This window comes from Thermobia domestica, chromosome 8 (assembly GCF_964235325.1).
Source record: "Thermobia domestica chromosome 8, izTheDome1.hap1.1, whole genome shotgun sequence".
In the NCBI taxonomy this organism is placed as follows: Eukaryota; Metazoa; Arthropoda; class Insecta; order Zygentoma; family Lepismatidae; genus Thermobia; species Thermobia domestica.
The window spans coordinates 276,246,422-276,259,731 of NC_137461.1; the positions used below are offsets into that span (position 1 = coordinate 276,246,422).

A 13,310-nucleotide genomic window follows, 5' to 3' on the forward strand; every position below is an offset into this window, starting at 1 on the left:
AAAAATACTTCATTACTTTTGATATAGATAATTATGTTCTGCAAACAAAGAAATTTACAAACAAAGAAATTTAAGATTTTGTTTGCCTGGGAAACATTTCTCCAGGAGGCTTTTACTACCGATAAATGAAAAATGGGTCTTACCGCCTTCTTCTGAAAGTGAGGAACGCCTCTACCAAGATATGAACTTCCAGAGAATTATTTCGAAACTTAATAAAAGATGGAGTTTATTTAGCATAATACAAGTATGAAGAAAGTAGTATTTCTTTTGAAACAAAACCATGCAGCTTATAGATAAAAAATAAACAGTATTTAGTTCTATTCATTTATTTTATTTAGATCAACATTACGTTCATCCCAAGTAAATGTGTTATATATTATAACTCTTAAGAATTTGATAGAATGAAAGAAACCTGCGAAATTGAATTTAACACAAGCAATAGAACGTAGTATTTGAGGTTTATACGAGTTGTTCATTTGAGTGCTTTAGTTTTTTTTTTTATCTCCATCATCAATTGATTCTGGGATGCCCATTTTTTTTAATGTTTAACAATGTATTTTAGATCTATTGTTAATTCTACTATGTTGTCATCTGTTACTAAGATATTCACATCATAAACATATGCTGCATAAATAAGCAAATAGTGCTAAAATGGAATGCCATTCAGAATAAGTAATTGTGCTTGGTTGAAAATTGGTAATATGTTTTCTACGCTATCTTAAGTCACGCTGGTTTACACTAATTTTATTATATAGTTCTACATATGAACATATATAAATAGAAACCTGTTATTAAAGTTTTCCGTGTACAAGTATAGCTAGCCAACAATTTCAAATTTACTTAAGGCAGAATTTTTCATTTGAAGGGGCCATGTGTTGTTGTGAAATCTGAAATTTAAATCTGGTACCTGTCTTTATTTTGACGCTGGTTACTGATAAAGGAACCAGAGACAACTGAGATAATAAATAAATAAATAAATAAATAAATAAATAAATAACAGTGAAGGTACACATATATGTATACGCCAGACACTGTGTACAAATAACTTTTAAGTTACTTTGAAAACTGATACATTTCTTCTCTTTCAGGATATTCTTTAAAAGCTAAGAATCTAATTTTGTTCTTCTATTTTGCAGAATACTGTGGATGAGTATAGTTGGTTTATTCCTAACTGGAACAGGACTAGCTTTCGTACACGTGGCATCCTTTGTTGAGGCCTTACGCTCGTGCTTGTAAGTGGGTTTTATATCTTATACAGATTAAATAAGTAAAATAATAACCTTGGTACATATTGATTTGTTTTAGTACTAATAGAGTGCAAAGGTTCAGATTAGTGATGTGAAGTTGCACCGTTAAAAGCATGTAAGATAACTCTAGTTATTGCAATTACATTTATATATAAGGGTGGCCTATTTTAATCTTTCCATGGAAATATCTCGAAAACGGTTGAACATAAATGAACTGAACAAGATCTCAAATAGGAAATGTTATGAGGAAAATCGAATGGTGATATCGCGGTGCCCGCAGGGCCGCTTTTAAAGGGGGCCCGGGGACCAACTTTAAAATTTTAAATGGAAAGAGTGACACCTCGTTCGATAGACCTTTAAAAACTAAAAAGCGATGTGGCAAAAGATTTTTCATATCGGTCATCGTATTCTAAATGGACGCCAATATATGTTACCTGTATCAGATAAACGTCCAGTACCACTAATATGAAAATGGTTGAACATAAATGAACAAGATAACACTCCTATAGGAAATCACAGAGGGTATTTATCATTCCACGCCTCAAGAATAATCCAACGGAGAAAAAGATTATTAAAGTATAAGTGACATAATGCTAAAGAGAAAATCTAGTTCTTGGAAAATTATCTTTCCGATCTCCTTCCGTAACTGGGTGAAGCGGTAATGAATGGTAAAATCTCAAATGAGAACCCCACTTTTACTTGCAATAAGTATAGTTTGTCTGAAACACTTGGGCGTACAAGTGATTGGTACTGTAATGAACCAATATTGTGCAGACGCCTATTGAGCAAAACCAACGTTTGTACACATTGTTCTAAAATTGCATTGTTCGACAAATTGGTTTTGCATTTCACTTGATTCTTTTTTGCACAAATCATTGCCTACAATCAAAATGGAAGGTACCATTTAACAAGAATTTTACCTACTTTTTTTCCATTACAGACATCTATTCCTTATAAAAACACATTTCAGATAATTTTGTTAGGTAGATACAATTTGCAAAAACTAAGGTTCTCATTTCCAGTTTCACCGTTCCTTCCCGTCCCGTTTCACCCACTTACGGAGGACGTTGGAAGGATGATTTTTCTAGTAATTAGACTTCCTCCTTTGCATTATGACACTCTTACTTTAATTATTTCTTCCTCTGTTCCAACATTTTCGAACCATGGAATGATAAATACCCTCAGTGATTTCCCATAGGAGTTTTATTCTGTTCATCCATTATTATCTTCTACCGTTTTCATATTAGTAGTGCTGGACATGCTATCTGTGCCGGTATAACCCAACGCTGAAGCATGGTTATTTAGATAAACAGTGTACTAGTTCCTGTAATATTTTTTTAAGCGCCTTTGATATCTCTCATAGTTTTCAAGCTAGGTAGCCTCAAACTTACAATTGTCTACATTTCGGCATCTCGCAACTTTGAAACAAAGTGTATTTTTATTGTTTAGATGTGAGGATTTCACCAGTGGATTTTGACTACATAATAAATGAACATCCTATATATATATAATCATTCGCAAATCGTGTGCCCCAAACTAAGTTCTCAGGTGCTATAATTTTCCACTAGCCTCTTCATCTTAACAATGACACTCAACGGTAAAGATTTTATCTTCCATTGCAAGGAGTTGCTGGTTTTATCCGAAGACATGCGACTTTATTGACATGTCTTCATTCCCATTCTCTTCTTCTCTTAATCTTTATCACCACTTATTTTCACTTATTATCGTTTTTGTTTTTAAAATTTCTTCTTTTGCTGCTGGAGTTCCTGTCTTTGGGTCGATTCCAGCTCTCACCAACTGGGGTTTGTGATAATCAAACACTATATCCATGGGTTCTCTCGCAGTGGTTAGATTTTCTACTACTTTCTTCTCCCCACTATTTCATTCTTTATTATTATTACTATTTCCTTGGGAGTTGGAACGTAATCGAGGAACGTTAAACAGAAATAAATAAATATAACAAAGATTTTAATTTCTTGACTTTTTTCTTATACAATAGTATTAAATGAAACTTTTAATTCATTAAGTGTACGTGGCTCATTGCCATAGTGTTCACCCCTTGTATTGTACAAGGGAGCAATGGTATCGATCGTAGACAATGCCAATTTGTGGTGGATAAAATCGTATCCGTGGGTTTTCTTGGGTTTTTTCCTTCTCTTCCCACATTAAGATTTCATCAGTTACTGTCACAATCCTTGCTTTCATTAGTCCTCTATTACTTTTAGTCAACAGGATATAACCGTCGAACGTTAAAGTGAAAGTACAATTCAGTTTATTTCTTCAAGATATCTCTTTTCTTTCCAGCCATACGTATTATATTGTTCAGAATTTTTCAATATCCTGACCACTATATTCTTCTCTTCTTTTTCACTAAATTTAAACCTACTCTCTCTATCACTTTGTCCAACACATTGTCAGTGATTCTTTGTTCTTTCCATTGCTGCTTTCCCCAATATACATATTACATTCGAAATCCCAATTGTTTTCTATCACTTTTCCGTACTGTCTATGGTCACACGATGTTATTCTTCGTATAGCATAACGCAATAATATTATTTATCACAGAATCGCAATTAGTTGTCTTCCCATTGCTCGAATATTTGTTACTTGATTTCTTTTCTATATTGGAGTAATTAATTGAACCATGTAAAAATTAAGATAGCTAATAAAGGTGTACAATAGTATGAATATCGAGATTTTGAGTTGTAAGTGGATATGGAAGTTCACAAAATTATTCTGATTAAGAAAGAATTTGGAGATATCGTCGGTAAATTTACATACAGGCGTATCTGAATATTGTTAATTTTACAGGAAAGCGATTTGAAATTGTTGGTATAACGTTATACCTTATTATTCATTTCATTTTCAACACATTGTTGCGAAAGTTTGTACCAATAAAGCTTTGATGTTAGCGTTTCTGAGGATTGTATTAGAGGTTGACAACGTTCTACTCTTTGGCGGGGAAAAAATGGGACTCAATCAGTTACGCCCTTCCGCCGCTTTTTTTTTAAAAAAGAAAAAGTTTAAGTTACGCCCTTGAAAAATTAAAAATAAGATACAGCAATAGTGTTAAGCGTTCAAAAATACACTGAGGACCAAGAATGAAATCGAACCGGGGCACGCCTACTGTGTGTTTCAGATGTAAAGCATCACGGGCAATGACCAATGGTGCACGATATTCCGCGCGGTGTTGCCGGATTTCGGACTCCCTTTTCCCTTCTTGCTCTTCCTCCAGTTGAGATTATGACACATACATTGGCAACATTATTCACAATGTAAATATACTATTCCAGCAAACTCAAGAATTTTGACTGTGCATCCTAGAAGTATATATAGCAATTAAATTACTTACATGTTAACTTTTCCAGTGGAAATGCTAAACACTTGTCTTCAACACTACTTTCACTATCATGACTCAGTCTTGATTTTTTTTCTTTGTCGGAGATCCAGGGCGTTTCCACTGCATACTCAGGCGCTTTGATTCCGGCTCATAATGATGAACCCATGTTTCATCGCCGGTGACTATTCTTCTTAAAAATGCATCACCTTCGTTGTTGAAGCGAGTGAGTAAGCGTTGACAGATCCTAACGCGCGTGAGATTGTGTTCTGCAGTAAGCTTTCTTGGTACCCACCGTGCACAGACTTTATGGAAACCGAGCTCGTCGTAGATGATTTGATGGACAGAACCATGACTGATGTTCAAAGCAGCTGCTACCTCATCGATAGTGATTCGCCTATTCGCCAGAACCATCTCTCGAGCTTGCTGAATGTTGTCATCTGTAGTGGAGGTTGATGGCCGTCCTGTTCCCTCTTCATGCGTTACACTTGCTCGACCACTTTTAAACTTCTCGAGCCACAAAAACACAGTTTTACGTGATAGTGCACTTCTCCCATATTGCGATGATAGTCTGTGATGAATGTCTGACCCTTTGACACTCTCCGACCAGAGGAATCGGATCACTGCTTATTGTTCCTCTTTGGTGTAAACTTCTAATGGAGCAGCCACGATATACCTTCAACATAAGGAAGAAAAATGGAGGAATTAATATCACACTTTCACAGCATTACCACAACAGTATAACAATAAAATATGCGAGGACAGAAGACAAAGTGCGCAATGTATGAAATGCTATGACAAAAGTGTAGATAATTTTTGACTCGCCATCGTATAATGTGACATTTGTTGTACATCACATATTATGATACGAGACTATTTACATAGTATATTACAATAAATGGACTGCGTGGATGTTACGAACTAGTACAGTTAGGTACCTTTCACTTCTATAGATAGGTATTTTTTAAAAGGACGTGTTCCAAGCGAACAGCTCTTTGACACCTGTACTGCGGGACGGAGACAAGCTGGCGGCGGCTTAATTATGCTCTGGGGAATATTCATGTAAGCATCCATATGTCTAGTGGAGCTCGAGCAGGGTACCATGACGGCCGAGGCGTATCGCATACTGGTTGCAGACTATGTACACCTTTTCATGACGACCATGTTTCCCAACGGTAGTGGCATTTTTCGACAAGATAATGCACCATGTCACAAGGCCAGGAGTGTGATGGAGTGGTTCGAGGAACACAGAGGCGAGTTCCAAGTGATGTGTTGGTCCCCCAACTCGCCGGATCAGAAACCAATCGAACACATCTGGGATGTGATTGAATGTGACGCCAGAGCGCATTGCCCACTCCCCGGAATTTACGGGAATTAGGTGACCTGTGTGTGCACATGTGATGCCAACTCTCTCCAACGACCTACCAAGGATCATTGCGTCCATGCCAAGACGCGTCGCCGTTGTTATCCGTGCCAAAGGTGGACATACTGACAATCAGGTAGGTAGTCATAATATTCTGGCTGATGTGTGCGTATATTTTGTCTCGACTCGAATTTCGAGACGTCTTGTCTCGAATTCGAGTCTAGTCGAGACAGCAACATATTTTCGAGTCGAGACAGCGTTTTCTCGAGACGAGTCGATTCAACCTTAAATCTCGACTCGACTCGACTCGTGCGCATCCCTAGACCCAAGCACATCAATTGTATATCATTGTGTTTTTTTTAATCTTTGTATGTTAATGATCAATGTTCTTTATCTTGAATTTGTGGACTGTAATATTGAAAATATAGGATATTATGTATAAAATAAGCTATAGCTGTTACAGATTCTGTAAATATTAAATAAATAATTATATAAATTTATTGTGTTCTTTGATGTCTTTGACATTGCCCCTTCAGTATTCATTTCTGCCCCTCCCCCCTAAGAAATCGGGCTGGCTAAGGTCCTGGGGAAAGTATACCCTTCTCTTGAGCCGTTTATTCTGAATTATATCTTGAATTCAACATTTATGCATTTAAAAAAATCAGAAAAGAGAAATAAGTGTTTCTTTTTAAGATAAAAATTACATTTTTTAATCTAGAAAAAAAAGTTAAAGAGAATACCATACTTACATCATAATATAGGATATAATTTTTTATATTATTTCATTACATTTACATCATATTATATCACATTTTCACCCTTCGATCTCAATTTCTTAACTAAATATTTTACATTATTGTAACTGCATATTTTACTTATTTCATGGTGTTTAACGAGTTGTTAAAACTGATAATAAACTTACATCACCCGAATTTTTCTTCCTTCTAAAACAAGCTTTGAAAATGTGGAAAGAAAAAAATACAAGTAATACCATGCGAGAAAACTGCAAATACGTATTTTTATTATATATCTAAAATATTTATGTCTGACATTTTACCAAAAAGCATACTATATTACTCATATGCACAAAGATGTCCCAATGCATATACAGAATACAAATATATTGGTTGGAACAAAAGAATCCCAGTGTGAGAATATGAAAATCATAATAAAAGTCACTTTATGGTAATTAAGGACGAACAAAAGGCAGAAAACGGAAAAAATGAAAGAAAACCAAACTCAAAACTAAACGTTTAGTCAACAGAATGTAAGAAAGAATGAAAAAAGAAAAAAATGCATTCAGTTGTCGCAGTTGGGCATATTCAAAATTGACCTAGAATCTCTTCTTTTGATTCATATCTTCTGATGAATAGATGTTCAGGCTCGAAAGCTAACTTCCCTTACCATTGGCTTTATTATTATTATTATTATTATTATTATTATTATTATTAATAATAATAATAATAATAATAATAATAATATTATCATTATTATTATTATCTCCTAATTACCATATATGACTTTAATTTTCAGTTATATTTCCCTTAGTTAAATGTAGTCTATGCTACTCTCTATAACAGAAGATTATTCTTGAACGTAATTAGGCCTAATTGTAATTAGTTATAAGATGATGGAAAACATCAACAAAACTTCCAAGAATTGAAGACAATCTAGCATTAAGATCTGCCCTGCTAAGTTCATACGAATAGTTTTGGCAAATTTAGATGTAATAAGCAATTCTTTCTCGCAACAACGATATGATATAATTGTTTTCAGAGTATTAAGCTTATTTAACACATTATAGTATAATAACTTTATAACGATATGATATAATTGTTTCCACAGTATTACGCTTATTTAAAACATTATAGTACAATAATTTTAAATTGTTGTAACACTATCAATTTAATTTCAGAGACCGTGGATTTTCTAACGACATGCATACATATGGATTAATTTCCGGTGTATGGGCTGGTTCATTTAATTTAGGAGCTTTTATAGGACCTACAGTTGCCGGGATTCTCTTTGATGCTGTCGGATTTCAAACAGCGTCTCTCTTTGTTATTGGTACTCAGGTGCTGGTAGTAAGTAAATATTAATTATATCTAGTGTTCAATTATATTTAATTATGCCTAAAGGAAAATAAAATCGAGTAAACAGAAGGATCTTTATTATTATTATTATTATTATTATTAAAAATGACACACTTGTCTTTGAATTATTCTCTTGTTTTATTTTAAATACAATGTTCTAGCCAACGTACATCTCTTGGAGAAATTTTTGATCCTGTTTCTGAGCTCAAATTTGAAATAAATTTTGAGTGTGTTTACAATGAGAGAATGATGCTAGCAGCCTAAAGAACACTCGTATGTTACCTTTCATGATACATATTAACATATTGAGTGGCATACTATAGTTGAAAACTTTTCTTGATGTTTTATTACGAAAATATAATAAAATATTTATGAACAGAATTGCTAATACTATTTGTGACAATGTAGACAAGTGAAAGTTCCATCCACCGAGTAAAGTATTTTGCCTATTGATCCCTCATTACGTAACATGTTACTTTGTGTGAAGAATAGCTCCTAACACACCTGCTTCCCATATTACTAGGTTTGATACTTAGTGGAGGGTCCTTGTTTCTGATAGAATCCAAATCATCAGTCGGGATTGCATCTCAAGCAGACTTAGTCTTGAAAGCCAATAATAATTTTCAAACAATCTATCTATATGAATATAAGGTGCGAAATCGACACAAATTGACCATAAATATAAGCTTTTCGTGTCTAATTTGACACGTTAATATGACGTTAGCTTTAGAGAAACATTAATAGCCTAAGAGGAAGCAATAAAGGCTTTTCTCAGATAAAATAATCTTTATATTAGCTAATTATACTGAACTCACAACAGTGGCGTATTTACGATTTTGTTTCGGGAGGGGCTTTCCAAACTTTCGCGGGGGGGGGGGGGCTTTGCCTGAAAATGTAAAAATTCTGCAAGATATTTCATATACTTGACTATAGTAAGTAATATTTCGGGGGGAGCCTTAAGCTCGGTAGCCCCCCCTAAATACGCCACTGACTCACAATCTTCGGGAAATATTTATAGTGCTTCCAAAAGGAAAATTTGGATCTCGATAAATTTACTCAGTAAAGATGTAATTATACGTAGCATTATTCAGAACAATGCCTAACGCTTTTCGAATGTAGTGGTACAACTTAAGTCAAGCTATTTTAAACTATTTAAAGCTATGAATTAAAAATCTGATTTCACTATAGTCGTTATGAGGATTAAAATTTAACTCTTCGTTGCTAGTGCTCACAAAGGGTCACAGTGAGTCAAATGCTACACATTCACCTGAGATACATGTCTAGCGTTTTGGTTGGTAATGCCGTTATTTGTAGCTTTTTATCTATTTCTTTAGTTGATTTCTTCTTAACTTATGTAAGTAGCATTCTAGTTGACTGATGATGCAGGACTACAAAATATATTTTAATATCATCATTTGCAAACATCTTTAGCTAAAGATTGCACAAGCTGCAAACTATGTTGAGGAACTGAGTAACTATAACTCGAGTGTCACAAGCTGCAAACTATGTTGAGGAACTGAGTAACTATAACTGGAGTGTCACAAGCTGCAAACTATATTGAGGAACTGAGTAACTATAACTCGAGTGTCACAAGCTGCAAACTATGTTGAGGAACTGAGTAACTATAACTCGAGTGTCACAAGCTGCAAACTATATTGAGGAACTGAGTAACTATAACTCGAGTGTCACAAGCTGCAAACTATATTGAGGAACTGAGTAACTATAACTCGAGTGTCACAAGCTGCAAACTATGTTGAGGAACTGAGTAACTATAACTCGAGTGTCACAAACTGCAAATCTTGTTGAGGAACTGAGTAACTATAACTCGAGGAAACCACCTTCGGCGATCAACTATTTCTAAATAATTGGAGCAGTGTAGAATAAAGCAAAATTTCAGATTCATCTTTTGAACTCTCTTCCTTGTAATTTCGCTTCTATTTCAATATCAGCTTTGAAACCAGAACCCATGCTTTCAAAATACCACTTTCAGTTCCTTGCACAGAACTGATTTTCTGGGAAAATTGGTTTTGCTAATGAGTCCGAAACCACTTTTTATCAATAAATGTCTTTCAGCTCCACTAGCAAAACGTTTTTTTTTTAAGGGGAAATTTCTTCAGTTCCGTTCCTAAAACGAAATCGAACAGAATCCGTTTATATTTGTCGGTTCCGGTACTACTAACAGCCCTGACCAATACAGCAAATTGTCCGTCTGAACAGAAAATATCATTTCGTACCAGCAGGCTTATTAACCATTTGGTTACCTACAGCTCATGCAAAAGTTAATTAATAAAATTGAAAAAAAGAGAGAAAAAGACACTTTTTGACCTATTTGGAACTATCCTAACTATAAACTAGAGAAATTTGTTATTGTTAAGGAATTTTTTTCAAGTAATTGAGTTGATTTACTTCTAATTTTTTCCAGTTCATTTTCACAACATCGTGTATTTGTGTGAAGAATAGCCCTACAGGAACTGCTGAAGAAAAGCAACCACTTTTGGAAAATAATACTTGCGACCACGGAAGTAGTTCTGTTGCTGAAAAGACTATTAAAAATTGGGTGCAAGGAACTCTTACAGGTATCTCTGAAGAAGAAAAAGTGATTGCAATATGAACCAATGAAATAAGATCATTATCGGAATAAAAGAGTGAGTGATAAATTAATATGAACATGGACCTCAGCAACATGGAATAAAGTCACTTCAGATTGTGATATTGTTTGTAAATAAGTTATTCAATTTTGTGTATATATGTTTCGTTTGTACATACTAGTAAGTGTAAATATGTGTTCAGAAGATCACTACATGTTACAGATTCATAAATTTCACATTTTCAGAAACTTAGTTGGTAAAACATGAAAAAATTGTATCGTTACAATGAGAGTAGTTATTCTTTTCATTATGATACTTATTTCATATCTTTACTAAAATTTGCAAACCTCATATAGTTTTAAAATTGTATATCTTGACGTATGACTTAAATAGTTGATATGATATGAGTATAGCAAGACTTCATGGCTTTGGATTGAATATTGTAACAAAAGGAACACTGACCATAGCTTTAACACACACTGTATTTACACTGTAATATGTAACGGTTTCGGATATCTAACATATCCTTCCTCAGACACGATAGAACATAGAATGAAAGTACAGACACACACACACACACACACACACACACACACACACACATATATATATATATATATATATATATATATATATATATATATATATATATAGTCATAACGATCGGCTTCAGCCAATAGAATTTAAACTTTTTCATAACAATGATTATATATTGTATATGTCTGTTAAAAGAACTTTAAAAGGAAATTGTTCATAATAATGACTGTATTTTCATTTGTGTTCTATAGTGTCTGAGGAAGGATATGTTAGATATCCGAAATTGTTACATATTATAGTTTAAATACAGTGTGTGTTGAAGCTTTAGTCAGTGTTCCTGTTGTTACGATATGGGTATGTGCAAAAGTTCTACCTGTCTTTGGTGTTCAGATAACATAAATGGTAGCTTACCTTTGATAATACATAATCGTCACTGTAATTAATGACAGTTTGCTCTCTTCCTGGTAGCATATGAACCCCTCGCAGGTAAAAGCTCTATGGTTTGGAATCAAGAAACTAGCTTACTTGTGATGGCAGTAACATGGGCCTTGGATTATCATGGTTGATGATGTGATGGTTCCTTGACGATTGACGAGGCCTGACCGCTTTAATCCCAATGCTGCTCATATTCCGTCCACCCATTTACAGTGCAAGATGTCATTAATGGTTTAATTACGATCCAGGAACTCATTGTGAATTATTTTCTTTGAATCCTGCCTGCCATACACAACTATTTTCTTTGAATGCTGCTTGTCATACACACTACAACACCTTCTTGGAATAAAGTTGTGCTTTAGACTCCGACGGTGGAGATTCAGAAACGCAGCATAATTCCTTCATTGCTTCATGTTCCTTCGACAATGCGTGGTCCTGGTGTATATATATATATATATATATATATATATATATATATATATATATATATATATATGACTTATACCAGAAGATGAAGGGAAGAAATGTCGCGACTCTTCCCTCTCTTATGGATTCCCATTCAAGTAGTGTGGAATCAAAGATCGAACTTTGTGGCAACTGATGTGGAGTCTAGTGCTTTGAACCAACTTTCGACCTAATACAGCATTGCCTTGTGTACCTGGAAGTAGTCCAGTAATTTCGCTACTATTTGCTTTAAGTTGTTTCTTATATCTTAGTCAATATACTCTTCGGAAACCAATGCTTGACAACCATACTGCCTACTCCTCAATTTTTGACAAGCGATGACATGAGTTATTGTCAACTGCACTTGACCCATACATTTGCCGAATATTGCAGCAAGCTACACTTGCAGTACTGCTTTAGTAGAAGTAATAAGGTAAACTGTCACCATTTCTCTTACACACTACTGAGAGTTTCTCATCCACACTCTCTACCTGTTGTTGCTCTAAAGTTTTCTCGATTATACAACCACCGATCCACGCAAGAGAACGTCATGTGTAAGATCAGCATTCCGCTAAACAATGAGCTCTCAAAAACAGGTAGAACATTTGCAAGTGTCCAATAAAAATCACTGTCTATGATAGGTTTTATTTTTGTATGATCATTTAATTAACATTAAAGAAGTTTACCGTCTATTAAAAAGAACACGTTAATACTATTAGCTTTTTCTTTGTCTGCTCATGAATTCTGTCTTCCAACCAAATTAATATAAACTTACCATCACTAGCATACAATAATTTCAAAAAGGGGTTCAAGATCTCAAGTTCATATCGTTTTAGGATTTTTGTATATATACACCTTATTATGGTAAGTGTTTATTTTATTATGTTATACAAATGGTTTAAACGGGGAAATCAATACCCCCATTCGTACGCCACTGATTCTCATAGGCTATTCACAATATGTCAGAATACAAGATATCAGAAATTTCATTAGCGAAGAGACGGCGTAACATTTGAAGAAAGCAGAAGGATTTTTTTTTTATTATTATTATTATTATTCACTTCCATCGGTATATCGAATCCCCTAACATGGTACAGTGAGATTTTACCTTTCAGCAACTTCTGTAATGGTTGTTAGACAATGCTAACATGTGTGCCTGTCGTTTTCCTTTCGATATATTTGTTCGTTATTTTAGCTCTTAAAGTGGAAAGCTCCGAAGTTAGGGGATTCGACTGTAGCAAAGAATATTGATCAAAATAAAGAATC

At 34.4% G+C, this 13,310-nt stretch overlaps 1 protein-coding gene across 1 annotated transcript in view; it reads left to right on the plus strand.

The window, feature by feature from the left end:
- The window catches only part of LOC145693643 (MFS-type transporter SLC18B1-like), a 155,071-nt gene extending 142,315 nt beyond the window's left edge, over nucleotides 1-12,756 (plus strand). The window contains exons 9-11 of the mRNA XM_081769832.1: nucleotides 1,137-1,232; nucleotides 7,863-8,031; nucleotides 10,463-12,756. Coding sequence (XP_081625958.1) covers nucleotides 1,137-1,232; nucleotides 7,863-8,031; nucleotides 10,463-10,651 — 454 coding nt within the window. The 3' untranslated portion in view covers nucleotides 10,652-12,756. The remainder of the gene's footprint in view (nucleotides 1-1,136; nucleotides 1,233-7,862; nucleotides 8,032-10,462) is intronic.
- Nucleotides 12,757-13,310: the final 554 nt, after the last annotated feature.